The 16,178-nt window shown below is 35.4% G+C and overlaps 1 protein-coding gene across 4 annotated transcripts in view; it reads left to right on the top strand.

The window, feature by feature from the left end:
* Positions 1-16,178, top strand: part of col7a1 (collagen, type VII, alpha 1) — a 57,833-nt gene that overhangs the window by 857 nt on the left and 40,798 nt on the right. For 3 of the 4 annotated variants that reach the window (XM_042726226.1, XM_042726223.1, XM_042726224.1), the window contains exons 2-18: positions 4,496-4,577; positions 6,906-7,086; positions 7,417-7,573; positions 8,292-8,385; positions 8,541-8,699; positions 8,866-9,023; positions 9,841-9,970; positions 10,062-10,181; positions 11,994-12,149; positions 12,605-12,724; positions 12,904-13,053; positions 13,634-13,750; positions 14,187-14,333; positions 14,599-14,724; positions 15,284-15,430; positions 15,607-15,726; positions 15,835-16,101. In XM_042726226.1, coding sequence (XP_042582160.1) covers positions 4,505-4,577; positions 6,906-7,086; positions 7,417-7,573; positions 8,292-8,385; positions 8,541-8,699; positions 8,866-9,023; positions 9,841-9,970; positions 10,062-10,181; positions 11,994-12,149; positions 12,605-12,724; positions 12,904-13,053; positions 13,634-13,750; positions 14,187-14,333; positions 14,599-14,724; positions 15,284-15,430; positions 15,607-15,726; positions 15,835-16,101 — 2,422 coding nt within the window. In that variant the 5' untranslated portion in view covers positions 4,496-4,504. The remainder of the gene's footprint in view (positions 1-4,495; positions 4,578-6,905; positions 7,087-7,416; positions 7,574-8,291; positions 8,386-8,540; positions 8,700-8,865; positions 9,024-9,840; positions 9,971-10,061; positions 10,182-11,993; positions 12,150-12,604; positions 12,725-12,903; positions 13,054-13,633; positions 13,751-14,186; positions 14,334-14,598; positions 14,725-15,283; positions 15,431-15,606; positions 15,727-15,834; positions 16,102-16,178) is intronic. The other variant, XM_042726225.1, reaches the window with a different exon arrangement.

Here is a 16,178-nt window from a genome sequence, read left to right as displayed (position 1 = left end):
AGGTCAGTAAAACAACAGACTGAGGTCAGTGACAGTTCACTATAGGGTCAGTGCTAATAAAGTGCTCTAGGCTTGGGTAGAGAGAAGCGTCAGGAAAGAGTTGTTACTCTGGAGTTTGAAGCAATAATGATTTATGGAAGTAATTCTGAAAGCTATGGAATGTCATCTTACCTTGTTTTACAATTTAGAGTGAACACAGCTTAAAAGTGCAACTGCAAAATCATAAAGTCTGTCATGCAAAATGATGCAGGTCTGATGAACATTACTGATCACTGATATGATACAAGCTTGTTATCCTACAAAATACCACAATTCTTATTATTTAACAGAACAGATGTGCTTCAGGTACTTCAGATTTATTCATCTAGCTCTCATGAGATGTGTTAAAACACATCATTACTGCATATTTTATGTGTACAAAACAGTTTGGGGTGTCCTTGGCTCCTGTGTTACAACCTCATTATCATTTAGGCTAATTCACATTACACTGCATGTTTGTTAAATCATGCCATTTTCAAGAACAAAAAGGGAAGAGAGAGGATAGATCAGAAACAAGAGGAAAGGAATCACAACACAAATTCAGTTCTTGATTCAACCACATGTGCACATGTTGCCATTTTTATATCTTATAAATATGAAAATGATGGGCTGGTGATGTGATGGAAGTGACATTTCCACATCAGCATCATAAACATTTCCAAAGGGCCTATTCAGGGAGAGGAGGCGGGGCATGACCTCAGTTGAACTTGTGTGATTCGTCACTTTGGATATCTCACACTCGTAGGCAGGGCTGGAGTGTCTAGGTTACCGTGGACACCTGCTGAACATGCAAGCATGGCCGAGGGGTTGCTCGTGTTGAGTGACTATAGTCAGACTGTGAATGTTAGTGTATGGGCTTTTTTTCTTGTATAAGAGAGTATGCACATCATTATTAAGAACAGCTGGAATGCTCAGTAGTCTTACATTTAAGATTTTCTTAGGACTGTGCCAAGACTTGAATAATTATTTCAGCACCTTAATGTTTCCATGTGTTTGCCGAAAACTTGCTTAGCTCTTTTGATGTCAATATACAACTTTACTATACAGTAGAAAACATTTGGTTGCACAAGATTTGTCACATATGTGAACAACATTTGGGGCACATAACCAATAACATCTGCGTGTCAGTCTCAATAGCTTCTTTGCTTCCTGATTAGACTGTAAGATATACATAGTGAAGCATGTGAATGGAAATGCCTTGTGTTCATGTCTGGATACTCAGGCATGTGTTTCAGAAACATGTGTTTTTCTGCACTGATTATAGGGTAAAATTGGATAGATTTAAATATGAAATGTGTTTATTGAAGTGTAAACTTTTACTGGTAGCCAAAAAAATCATGAATTCAAGAAAATAATTAATAAATGACAATGCATGCACTTCACCATGCATGATCATTTTCTCTTCTCTTAGTTTCTTGGTTTTTTTTAAAATTATTTTGTCTATTTCTTTTTTAAATAAATAAATAAATCCAGTAAATATATTCAGTAAATATTTAGTCTGTGTTTTGGTTGGTCAGTCGGCATGTTTTCTTTCTTACTTGAAATCCCCCCCAACTAGAAGATGTTTGTTTTTTCTTTGCCCTCGTTCTATTTTTTGTTCTGGTGTGTGGGAGGCAGACTGTAATGAAATAGTTGGCAGTGTGACCAGCAGACAACTTTGACACCAACTTTCCTTTTGTGTTCTGTAGGAGCGACCTCTCATAATTTAATATTTTGAGGATAAACTTTAGTCATCATGTCAAGGGGAGGAATGTTTTTAATTTCATTCCTTTTCCTTTTGGGACATCTTCTTTCCCGGCCATGAACTTTTCCTTGTTCTAAAACAGTTTGAAACTTGAAGGCTTTGACTCCTACATGAAGCATTAATTTGAAGGGAGAAATTAGAATAAAACACACAATATATTATTTAAAAAATAAACAAAACATGTCAATGTCAAAACGGCTAACATGTATAAAAACATCGTTCTGAATCTGTATTTTAGAATGATTAAACATTTAGTAAACTTGTGTTTGTGGTGGGTGTCAAAATAGCAATTGCTTTGCAGATATACAAATTCAGCTCTATAACATTAAATGTCAGTCACATACATGTTATTGTCAAAAAAGGCTAGTTCCACCAAAAAAACGTGAAGTGTGTTTCAGTGATGCGGAATTCACTTTCAAACCTACTCCACTGGTAATGCTGCTACTTGGGCATTAGGTGGTGCTATGAGGTAATTTTCTGCATAGGACAGCTTATAATGACATAAGTGGGTGAGTAAATGATGACTTTCTGTTCATTTTTGGGCTAACTATCCCTTAAGGATATGTTTGCTACTATACTCACTATATCATAAGTTTCCTGTTTTCAGTAAGGAGGCTTCCCAGAGCTTTAGAAAGCTTAACGTTCTGTAAATAATCATTTACTGCAATCTCTTCAAAAGAATAGAAAATAAAGTTTTTTTTTTTTTTTTTTGTAATACAGGTGATTATACATCGTTGGATACCATAAGAAACATCACTCAGAAAACTATTCGTCTAGTGTGATTGTACTTACAGTGGGGCATGATGAGCTGACAGAGGCAATGAACAGTTTAGTTGATGTATTTGACGTTTGTGGTGTAGTAGCCTGCAAGTAGTTGATGCTGTTGTTTCTTCTCCCAGCATCCACTTTACAGAGCTCAAGAATGTCTCTTTAATTCCTCAGTCTTTTATGTTAAGCCACACAGTAAATACTAGTTTTTTTTTATTACTTGAAAAAGTCAGGACTGAAATCTGTTTTAACTGGGTTCACAAAAAATCTAATATTATTGCATGTGATATTAAGCAAGTATTGCATTGAATGATGGCTTCATAGCAATGCTCTCTTGACCTCAGGTGAACAATGACGCTGCCTCAAAAAATTCTGTGCAACCATAGATGCAAGAGCGAGAGCGACGGAATGCACAATGTGTAGATGGAGGAAGGGAGAGGCTGCCTTAGACAATCTGGCAGTTCAAACTCAAATGTGGTTCAGTCAGGATACTTATAAATGCTATAATTGCCATTCCATAAACCACATAATGATGACGGTGTTCATTTAATTAATGCAAACAACACAGAGAGAAACAAAGACAGACTGATTGAAAGGGAGAGAGTTAAATATAAATAATTGCCATAAGGAATTGCTTTTGTAAAATACTTTTTTAAAGGGACCACATTATATAATTTAATTAATGGCACAATAAAAAGGATCATGTCACTGGACAAGTCCACTCAGCTGAAAATAAAGCACACAAAAGTCCCACATGTGCATATGTGGGAGGTTTGATTGTTTAGATGAGTGTTTAGTCTGTTTATCTGTGTATTTGTGTGTGTTCCAGATAGACATGTGTTTTGGGATGCTTTAAGGTTTTGTGGAGGTCTGGGTATTTTGAAAATGGTTTAAAAAGTTAATGTTGTGGCATTTTGAGATTTGAAACGAGACCAAGTTTAATTGCCATCTAAAAAGTCCTCACCACCATGAAGATAATACAGGTAAAATAGTTATTGTTTATCCTAGACAGTAGAAGACACCAGAAAAATAATCCAAAACATACTCAGTTATGCTTTTCTGACTCAGGTCTTTGAAGGTTTAATGATGTCCATGTGTGTGTTTTATGTGTGTCTCTGTTTGTCTGTGAGTTTTTAACCTTTTAAGACAGTCTGTTTTCCATAGCAGTCATTGTTGAGTGCAAACCCGAGTGACTCCAAATGTGGACCACGATTTCCTCTCATTACAAGATCAAAAACAGCCCCGTCTGCTGGAAATATATTTAAAAAATGGCATCTTTGAAAGGAAAAATAGTAACACTCAGCATATGCAACAAACATTTATGTTTGGACCACTTCCGTTGAAAAGGAACAGCACGATCCCACATATTTTCCCTCATAAATAGTAACAAACAAAAAAGTGCTAAAAGTGCAAGACAGTATCTGCAAAGTGTGAGCAGATCTTCTGAATGAGAATGTGCTCTGAGTTTTAGCACCAGTGCAAGCAGGAGCGTGTGTGTAAGCATGCACATGCTTTAACTCTGTTATGGCTCTGAATCATACAATAGCGTTTTATTTTGAGCAATAACAGTCTGTAACCTCTGTAATCATAATAGCAATATAACAGGAATGTTCATCTAAACAAATGTTCTCTCTTGAAAAAATGCATTCTTTATTGAAAATGGCCTATTATAAGCACTGCTTTTCGAACAAGCTCATCTTCCTTGCTGTTTATTTTATGTGGTGGTGATGGTGCAAGCCCCACCTTGCTTCTCTTAATTTCTTGTCTTTGAGCTTCTGCCAGATGTTCATGGTATCTGGGCACTCAGTTCACCTGGAGGAGGAACATTATGTTGCTGCTATTTAAGCTGAAAACAGCACAGACTGCTAACTGAATAATCTTTTTTTTTTTTTTGGTTTAGATGACCATTTTACGTTTCTCTTTTTTGTGTCTCATTATGAATAGGATTTGAAAATGGGGTGTTTGCTGCAATGGACTCTGCTGCTTGCTGTGTTGTTGTGTCTCCCATCACGGTCTACAGCTCAAGGTAAAGATTTATGTACTATTTTCAGGAAGTGTTCGATATAATGTTTATGCACCAAAAGTGGAAAGAAACAGCATTAGGTTGTTACCATTTTTAGAGATGTTACTGTTTTTGTTAATGAACAAAAATTACATCTGTATTGTGCCATCAAAGTCAGGGAACACAAACCTGTTTCATGATTTGAAACAATATCAGCCATTAGAACACGCAGAAACTAAGAATTAAATTCTCTATTAAGATATTTTGTTATGGCAAAAAGATCGATAAAGGATTAAGTTTACTCGTGCATATTTTGATGTAGAAAATATTTTCTTATTATAATTGTTTGGAATATTGTACCTCAGTTTTGTGAAATGTTCACCTGTTTGGCAAGTGTTTATCATGTTCTGTAAAAAAAAAAAAAGACTAGTTTAAAACAATTTCTGCAATTTTCACTCAAGAGAAGAAATCTGCCTTTAAACTTGAAAGTATGAAAGATTTGACATTTACTGTAATAATTATCAATATCAAACGATATGAAAAATATTATCGGGATAAATGTTTTGACCATATTGCTTAGCCCCAGTCAACATTATAATGGTACTATATGGAAAAAAGGATTATTAATCATGTCAAAATTTGATAAAGAAAAAAAGTCTGTTTAAGAAAAAATAGGATTCAGAATATTAGTGTTATTAGTTAAATGTTTTAAAGTAATATATTTTATTTTTCTTTGCATAAACACATATATCAGCACATTATTATTGTTATTTTTATAATTATTGTTATTAAGTAATATTTTAACATTATTATTTAGTTGTAACTGATAGTGATGAGCTGTTGATTTATTTTCATGTTATGGCCAACAACTGAAAAAAGCAGATATTAAAACTGTATACTATTTAAAAAAAATAAATAAAAATAAAACACAAAAATTCAATTGTCAGCATTGTAACAGTATAGTATGAAAGAAAATATTTATTAATAATTTCAAAATTTGCTAAAGAAAAAAGTCTGTTTGAATGAAAAACAAAGTAGAATTCGAAATAACAATAATTAATTACTTTTTTCGAATAATAGCCCACTTTTCACTTATTTTTAATTATTGTAACTATTATAATTATATTTTATATGGTTTTATCCATTAACACACATAGATTGGCATACACAGTACAGTATGTAATATCAGTCAATACAGATAAATACACACGCACGCACACTACTATCTGTCGATATCCAGAATGGACCCAGTATATTGTGCATCCCTAATTTTAAATTCTGCACTTTCAGTACACTGTACATAGTACTCACATACTAGACAGTTCTCATAATGGGTACTTCCCATCAAAATGCAGTGACTCATTGATCAAATCAAACACAGCAGGTTATTAATTAGCTTGCTACTTGAGGGCATTCATTCATGTAGCTGGTGAGTCACACACAGTCACAGATCTGATGACTGGCTGTATACTGAAGTGTGTGAAGGAGAGATGGCACACCAGCTGCTGAATAAACTGGCCCAGATGCTTTGTTTCCTTGAAATGGCTTCGCAGACTGGGTGGTGATGGTCATTTCCTGTGTGTCTTCTCACCCTGATCCTCCCCTAATCCTTTACTGAATACATGAATTGAATAGACCACAGATGTGAATGCTTATGGAAAAACTGAAGTTCAAGTTCACAGTTGTATTTGAAGTATACACAATGGTACACAGTGAAATGTTTTGTCTAGCCCTTATGATATTTAGATACAAAGAATAAAATTCAGTTAAATTCAAGTTTATTTGTATAGTGCTTTTTACGATACAAATCATTGCAAAGCAACTTTACAGAAAATTAAGTTTCTACAATATTTAGTAGTAGCTTATATATGCTTATGTGCAAAATTAAAATTAAAATTTATGCAAAGAAGAAAATAAACAGTATAAGCACTGTATGTTTTTCCTATATGCATATTTATTACTGTTAGAGATTGTGCTTGATCCATTTTTGTTAACACTAATCTAATTTCTGCACTGATGAAAGCATTGTTTTATTTGTATTAATGAAAACCTACATATCCAGACTCAAAAGACTTCTTTGGCTCTTCCTGTGGCTCAGTGGTAGAGCATTGCGTTAGCAGCGCAAAAGGTCATGGGTTCAATTTCCAGGGAACACACATACTGGTAAAAAAAAAAAAATGTATAGCCTGAATTCACTGTAAGTTGCTTTGGATAAAAGCGTCTGCTAAATGCATAAATCAATTAAAAAAATTGCATTCTTCTCTAAATGTTTGTAAATAAATCTCTTTTATAGTGGAAAGGTCGCAGTTGTGCAAATTTATGTAAGTCTGTATTATTTTTTTCTATTGACAGGCCAGTGCAATAATGTTGTAGCAGCAGACATTGTGTTCCTAGTAGATGGATCATCCAGTATTGGCCGGGCCAACTTTGTGTTGGTCAAGAATTTCATGGCAGGGATTGTCAAACCCTTTGCCAGAGCGGTAGGACCCAGTGGCATCCGTTTTGGAACCATACAGTACAGCGATACTGCCAGGTCTGTGAAACCCGTCTTGCTCATCATGGTAATGTGTAAACCCTTATTATTAAACATCAGTAGATGAGTATGTAGTGTTGTTGATATTGTTGTGTTGGAGTTTGAAGTAAACATTGTGAAGATTCCCTTTGGTGAATCTTGTTTAATCTCTTTTTGCAACAGCTTTGCAGAAGAGGAGTTCTTTGAGTATTTTGAACATGTTATTGTAAACAGTGTCTTTGTGTTTGATGAGGGGGCTGCACATATTATATTTGTTATGTATAGTAAAGGTTCATGGATGTATGTGTTGGGACATTTGTTGATTATAGTTGTAAATTTTATGATACTCAGGGTGGAGTTTACATTTACTACATACCTGAATGGAACTGAGCTCATAACTGCCATAGAGAATATCAACTATAAAGGTGGAAACACGCGGACTGGGGCTGGCCTCAAATACATCGCAGACAACTTCTTCAGCCCTTCCTCTATCAGAGATGTACCCAAGGTGAGCTGGAGGTTATGACACACATGTTTGACTTGCCATATCTGTAGTTGTGGCATGGACCACAAATGTGTAAATTGCTTTGTTTAGCTTTGAGTTATCCGACACAAGCTCTTGCTTAGTATTTGTACACTGACTGTGTACAATACTGTTCAAAACATTTTGAATTGATCATTAAATTAAATTGATCAAATATGACAGTAAAAAAAATCAAATATTTCTATTTTTAAAAATGCTGTTCTTTTGATCTTTCTATTTATCGAAGAATTCTGATTAAACTGTTTCACAGTTTCCACAAAAATATTAGGCAGCAGAATTGTTTTTAAAATTGATATCAATAATAAATGTTTTTTGGAGTACTAAATTAGCATATATGTGTGATTTTTAAGGATCGTGTGACACTGAAGACTGGAGCAATGACTGACAAAATATATTAAAATAGAAAACAGTTATTTAGAATTGTAATAAGATTTCACAATATTACTCTTTTTACTTTTATTTTCAATAAAAGAAATGCAACCTGGGAGAATTTAAGAGACTACATTCAGAAACATTAAAAAACTACTGATCCCAAACTTTTGAACTGTAGTGTATTTTAAATTTGATGTCTGCTTGTGAGTTTTTGCTTACAAGATTCATTCTGTGTATAATAAATACTCAGGTATAGCATACTTAAGTTTTATTTTCTTGACTCATCACTGTCTTTCATTCTTTCTTTTAGATCACTATTCTCATTACTGATGGTAAATCTCAGGACAGTGTGCAGGAGCCTTCTCAAAAACTACGTAGCCTTGGAGTCAAAATATTTGCAGTGGGTAAGAACTGTTATGTAGAGTGTTTTGCCACCATTGTAATTTTTTTCTGGAAACATCAGTGCATCTTTGGGCTGTGGATTCAGTATGGACTAAAGATTAAAAATATATTTAGTTTGCTCTGATTTTATAGTTGTTTCTCTCTTGTCATTTCTCAGGTATAAAGAGTGCAGACCCAGCTGAGCTGAATCTCATTGCCTCTCCTCCTCAAAGTGAATTCACCTCTCAGATTGGGAATTTCAAAGCTCTCAGCTCTTTGCTGCCACTAGTGTCTCGACGTGTGTGTACAACAACTGGAGGCTCTTACTCAAGTGACGGTAAGCCTGTCATGCAGTAGACACAATGCAATCAAATTCAAAATTATAATTATATTGGAGTTTTGTTAACTAGTATTTTTCATTTAGAACTTTTATATTTTTTTAAATGGTTTAATTGATCCTGCTATATTAAAATCATTGATTTGTGTAACTGTTTCACCATCAGAAGCCTACAGTGGTCCATCAGACTTGCAATTTTCAGGCGAGACCACCAATTCATTGAGATTTCGATGGACGTCTGCAGGAGGGCCTGTAAGTGGCTATGTGGTCCAGTACAGGCCCCTATCTGGCCTGGGTCAGCCAATCACAGCAGAGCTTCGACAGGTGAGAAGAATGTTCATCAAAAGAATGCTTTTTTTGCAGACTAAACATCTGTAAATGGGATAAAAATGATAAAACCTGAGAAAGACTCAAAAACGTTCTCTTCTGTTCTGAATTTATTTTCTTTGCTCTAGCTTGTTTTCTTAATCTAGCTGTCTAATCAACATTGCATTGTATACTTTGAATATTGTTGGCTTTGTGACAAATAGCTTATGTTTCTGATTAGTAAGTTGTTTTGGAGTAAATCATCTACAGTTAGTTAAATGTAAATGTAAACTCTTGCTTCAGTTAGTTTCAAAGATTTGGCAGAATTTGAGACGGATGAGAGTGATTATCTTATCTGAATTACTTTGATGTAGAAGGAGACTATTTCTAAGTGTTTGTTTATTTAACTCTATTAATTAATTGTTTTGTATTTAAATATTTTGTACATTTTAAGGGTCACTGAATTTTTTTTAACACCAGCGTTAATTTAATATTAATTATTTATTATCATGGTATTTATTAATGTTCTTTTGCTAATTATGTGATTTGTCTTTTTGTTTGTTTTTTATTTATATTTGTATATAGCTTTAATATATTTATTTCATTTGAAGTTTTAGTAATTTTAGTACTTCAGCTCATTGTAGTTAGTTTTGCTTCATTTTTGTTTTACAAGTTTTTCCATTTAATATTTGTTTATTTTTTATTTCAACTTTATTTCAGTTAATCAAAAATTTTTTCATAGTTTTAGTTTACAATAACAACAACAACAACAACAACAGTGGATCAAACAAAGTGTTGCATATTGGTCTCCACTGAAATGTTTTTTTACCTGCAGGAAACAATACCAAGCAACCAGCAGAGCTACACTGCACGAGATCTGCGTTCAGGCACAGACTACCTGATCACTGTTATTGCTCAGTACCCAAACAGCTTGGGAGAGTCAGTGTCTGGCAAGGCCCGAACAAGTGAGAACTGAACACTACAGAAAATATGTGTCATCTTAATCAGCCTCTCTTAAAAAACTCTCACTCACTCTTACCCTAAACTACCCTCTAGAGCCTCTCCAAGGTGTGACTGCACTGCGACTGATCCAGGCTGGGTTTTTTACTCTGGCTTTGGGCTGGGACACTCCAGCTGACCAAGTACAAGGTTACAGAATCACCTATGGACCTATAGGTGAGACTGACACTCTTCCATATGGACAATAATCCATACTTCTATTGCATTTTTCAGTAATGTTTTTACTCTTTGAATAGTCAATACCATAATTGTAGTGTGAGTCAGTGAAAGAGATTCTGGAGGATAAATATGTAAGAGATAGGATGATTGGGCCAAGCAGCACTTTAATATATAGTTGTTTTATTGTTTTTCTGAAGAAGATGTGAGCTGTGTTTGTACAGTATGTTCAAAATTTGCTGCCACAATGTGGAGTGGTTGCTGAATTGAAAGTTCTACATCTGATCATTCAGAGAAGAAACAGCACATACATGTGTCTCCTCAAAAAGCCACATGATTGGACATTAATTTCTGTTGCACAAAAAGTCCACTGTAAAACAAACCCTTAATTCTAAGTGTGAGCAATAGTAATAGTGATTATGGCCTTAGCAAACACCACTAACTAATGATTTTAGCAGTTTGATAAAAGGAAGATGGGGAGGTAGGAGATTGTGTTTTCGTTTCCCCAAGGCATTTTTTGTCAATTGCTGAAAGGAGTGTTAGTTTGCTTTACTTCTTTGGTATCCAGGTGTGAGCTGGGAGAGAACAGCTCTGTCAGATTAGGTGTGGCCCTATGTTTAAACAGATTATTTTTTGAAGCTTGAGGGAAGGTGTTTCAACCTGCCTGTTTTAGCCCAATGTTGCATGCAGATGAATAGATGCAGAAACTGTGATTTAAAATTATACTATGTCATTAACTGACTCATATATTGATGATATGCTGTGTTTGGTTGGCCAGCTGGTATGAGTTGCTATGAGCTGCTACTACTGTACCAAACCGCCAAATGTTTCTGAAGATGTACCAAAACATTTTGAAATGAAACATGAGTATTTCTTGGTTAAGAAAATCTATAAAAGGTACATAAACAAAGAGATAATGCATTAAGGCGAGTAAGAGCATTCTAATGTATCTACAACCCCTTTTTGCTTTTCAAAATATTGAGAGATTGATTGTGTTAGTCGGAAGAGAGAAAGATGTCCCATTTGCTGTTACTCTGTCACGGAGCTGCTCTCTGTTCCCCTGATTCTGTTTGACTAACACACTTTGTATAAAGACATTAACACATACTTGGTTTTTAAAAACTCTTTATTTCCCTCGATGTGGCAGTGAGGTGTAGAGCTGTTGGAACACACACACTGACTGCTGAGCGGAGTAACTGTTGATATGCATTGTTTTTGTTTATTACTATAAATATTGAAGTTGGGTTTCTTCTCTTTTTCTCATTTTGAACTCTTTTTTATTAATTTTTTTCATGTGTTTGCACATTGTGTGGGCACATTGCACTCTACAGTCTTGGGAGAGAATGAAATCAAAGGAAAAAAATGTCATATTATTGCCCTTAATTTTTTTGAGGATTTTTAAACTGTTGACCCTCCATCACTATTAGAAACACTTCTGTGGCAGTGTTACCTTTCCCTTGTCATTGAATGGCAAGATAATATAATGCAAAGTATAAAGTATAAAAAAAAAGTAAAAAAAAAAAAATCACAGTCTGTGAAAATGGTCCATTGAATTAATGATGCATTGACGTTGCTTGCAGCTTAGTAAGTGAGTCATGACCTACTGTAAATAAGCAGCCATGCTGATGGATGAGTACATTGAGTTCATTCAGTAAAGGACTTGTCAGACTGATTTAAACTGGTTATTCCTGAGTTTAGTACAGTATTTCCACACTGCAAGCCATAGTTGAAAACATTGTTAGTAGTAATTTTTTCTGCATGGCATAATTTATAATTTATGCTAATTGATTTTCCTGATTGATTTATTAACAGGTCAGCCTGCTGCACAGCTGCTGGAACGATCTGTGGGGGCAGAGTCTACTTCTCTGACTTTGGTCGGTCTTAAGTCAGATACAGAATATGTGATCAGCTTGTACCCACTGTTTCCCCGTAACAGTGCCTCACCAGCTACCCTGACTGCCCGCACATGTGAGTACTACCGTTCAAAAGTTTGGGGTCAGTGTTTGTTTTAAAGAAATTAATACTTTTATTCACCAAAGATGCATTAAATTGATCAAAAGTACAGACATTCATGTTAAAAAACTTTACTATCTCAAATAAATGCTGTTGTTTCCACAAAACATATTTATTGACACTAATCATGTGACACACTGAGGACTGGAGTAATTGCTGCTGAAAATTTAGCTTTGCCATCATTGCCAAAACTAATAATATTTCACAATATTACTGTATTTTAGATTAAATAAATGTTAAGTATTAGAGACTTTTTTCAAAAATATTAAATCTTACCAACCCTATACTTTTGAAAGGTAGTGTATATGAAAACACACAGACACAATCACACACTTTTTTCTCCTCCTGCATCACTAAAGTGCTTATGCTAATATATAAAGGTCTGTCTGTGTATGTGCCTGTGTTTGCAGTGCATTTGGAGGGAGTGCAGCAGCTTTCCGTTGAGACTATCTCGAGCAACAGTATTCGAGTCCGCTGGAGGGGAGTGGCGGGGGCCAGAGGATATAGAGTCGTTTGGGGCCCTTTCACAGGTCAGCACATTTTTGAAGAGGCTCTTTTTAATGAAATGCTTCCTAGAAGGTGATAAAGTGATGAATCACCCAATGAGGATGTCTATTAGTGCTTTAGGTCAGATATAATTTCACATTGTGTTTTTATCAGATTCCTGTTTTTTGGAGAGTCTTTTTGTACAGGTATATGTCTCTTTCAGGAAGCGATGTGGAGACGGTAGAACTGGGTGGTGATAGTGAATCTCACATTCTGGGAAATCTGAGACCAGACACGGAGTACATCGTTACAGTCATCGCTCTGTACAATGGAGAAGCTGAAGGACCAGCAGCCACTACACGTTTTAAGATAGGTACACAGATACACATGCAGACACATCTACAGTAAATTGTACATCAGGACAGAGAACATTTTTAAAAGGGATGCAGAATTAGTTTAGGCAGTATTTCTAAAATAAACCACTAAATAAAATAAATAATCTAAATACCCAGTTAGTGTCTAGAGCGTTCATTTGGAGAGTTGTGTATTTAGTAGACCATGCTCAGATGGTCTTTAGTTAAAAAGAGTGCAGAGAGAAAATTTAAGACAACATGATGAAACAAGATGTGTCTTTTTTTCCATCTTGCGCACATTTATCATAACACAGACAGTGAGGTGATTGCTTTCAGTTTTGCCATTGACTCACTGTCTGCTAGATCAGAACAGAAGAACTGTTTTTTCAATTTTGTCGAATGACTCACAGACTGCAGCAATCGAATGCGTGAAGGTGTTTGTATATGCTCATACATGTTAGAGCGAGGGACTAAGAGAAAGGAGGCAGTAACTGTCTATAAATATAACAGGACATAAAGTTCAGAAAGTCATTGTTTTAATATTTTATGGGACAGGAGGGGAGATAAAGCTAAAAGATGTTTAATGCATTTGGCTTTCAGAGCGTTCAGAGCAACAGGTCCTGAGAGCCACGACTACGGGACCCACCAGCATCAGATTAAACTGGAACCTCATACAGGCCGCCAGAGGCTACCGACTGGAATGGAAAGCCGGAGAGAGTATGAAACTGTTACTGTTACTAAAGCACACAAACACACAAAAAATGGAAGAGTAAAATCTTACAATACAACTCTTTATTTAGATCATTTTCTGCCATAACACAGTAAATGACTCTAAAAATACCTACATGCATTAGTTGGATGGGAATTTATGGAAATTTAATTGGAACCTAATAGTTGCAATTTTACATGGAAAAAATAAGCATAATCAGCCTGAACAGCCTGAACAGTTAAAGGGGTGTTTGCAATACATTTTTATCTAGTATGAACATTCTGCATACATACAATTAATTTTACATGAATAATGAACTGGACATAAACTTTGCAGACTACAAAACAAAAATAAAAGTGACTACAGCAACAAGCAAACTATGACTGTAGAACAATTGTTGTGTAACACTTTTTTATGATGTTTATATGATCTGGCTGACCGCAGGAGGCAGAGTTCAGAAGCAAGAGTTCCCAAAAAGCACCACCAACTATGAGCTCAAAAGTCTGCAGCCGAACACAGAGTACATCATAACTCTATACACACTCTACGAGGGGCGAGAAGAAGCTACTTTCTTTTCAACCAAATCAACAGGTCAGAAAACTTATTTGATGAATTACAATATGATAGTTTTTTAAAGATCGATATTGCAATTAAAAAGACACTGGGGAGACCAGTAATGAAAATCTTTAATTGAATGCAGCTTTTTCTTTTTATTACTCAAGGTATTATTATAGTATTTTTTAAAACTGACAATTGGACAATTTCCAGGCTGCATTAAACAAGTTTGTGGGTCAATGTTTTTGGTTCTGTCTTGCATACCTTTCATGTAATATGCTGACACATGGGTTGTGTTTAGTAGAGGAGCAAGTTGGTCCTGTCACGAACCTGAGGGTGGTGGATTCACTCGGAAACATAATTCGATTAGGATGGACAGGAGTCTCTGGGGCAACACAATACAACATCATCATTCTTAATACAGAATGTGAGAATATTATTCCCTTTAAATACAAATACAGTATGACAGTATATCATTAAAGTGTTGTTTTGGGATATATGTGACCCTGGACCACAAAACCACTCCTAAGGGTCAATATTTTGAAAAGTGATATACATAAGCTTTCCATTGATATATGGTTTGTTAGGATATGACAATATTTGGCCGAGATACAACTATTTGATTATCTGGAATCTGAGGGTGCAAAAAAATACAAATATTGAGAAAATCGCCTTTAAAGTTGTCCAGATGAAGTTCTTAGCAATGCATATTACTAATCAAAAGTTTTGATATATGTAAGGTAGAAAATTTATAAAATGTCTTCATGGAACATTATCTTTATTTAATAACATAATGATTTTTGGCATAAAAGAAAAATCGATAATTATGACCCATACAATGTGTTGTTGGCTATTGCAACAAGTATACCCCGTGCTACTTATGATTGGTTTTGTGGTCCAGGGTCACAATATACATTCATGAGATTTTCATTAATGAGATGTGCCGCTATAATGATTGTTTAAATTGGTTTGCCCATCTTTTACAGCAAATGCAGAGGTGAACAGAAGAGTTCCTGGGAATCAGACCACCTTTGACCTACGGGATCTTGAAGATGGTGTACGCTATGCTGTCAGTGTAAATGCACTAATTGGATCCAAAGAAGGGGAACCAACAACAATGTACATCCTAGCAGGTGTGTGCATGCATACTTTTTATTGCAAGTGAGGTTGTGTTTTTAAATTGTCAAGTTATATCAGGTGCCTAAATTGTTCCATAAAAATGTAAATGCAGCTAAAGATACTCTGTAGGGTAACATAATGTGAATATATTATGTCAGAAAATAACTGCTAACTACTGAATGTCAAACAGAACCACCACTGAGGGTGACCAACTTGCGGATAGTTGGGAGCAACAGTCGACGAGTCAGGATTGCATGGACTGGTGTTTCTGAGGCAACAGGCTACCGGGTTACCTGGAGACAAAGCAACAGTATGTAGATGTGTTTATGCAATGATTTGGGTTTTCTTTCTTTTTTAATTGATATCACAAAACTTATGTTGGTTTTAAGCTGTCAGCTGCTCTCTCTTTCTGTTTTAGCTGCAGAGCAATCTCGTGTCCTAGGTGGTGATGTCACTACCTACACTATAGACGGGCTGCAGCCAGATGATTCTGTTGTTGTGGGTGTTGCCCCAGTGATTGATGGGCGGACTGGAGAAGTGGTCTCTGTGTCTACAAGAACCAGTGGTTCTAATGGAATTGTTACAGGGCTAAGAGTCATTGAAGTAACACCTGCAAGGATAGTAATATCCTGGACTCCAGTGACTCGAACAACGGGCTATAAAATAATCTGGCGGCGAAGTGATGGTATGGACAACTGCACCTTGAGTGCAATAAATTTATGCTAACATGGGCATGGAAAATGATTTTTTTCTTTTTACATT

This window comes from Cyprinus carpio, chromosome B6, assembly GCF_018340385.1.
Source record: "Cyprinus carpio isolate SPL01 chromosome B6, ASM1834038v1, whole genome shotgun sequence".
NCBI classification, from domain to species: Eukaryota; Metazoa; Chordata; class Actinopteri; order Cypriniformes; family Cyprinidae; genus Cyprinus; species Cyprinus carpio.
This window is presented reverse-complemented; position numbering and strand designations above follow the sequence as displayed.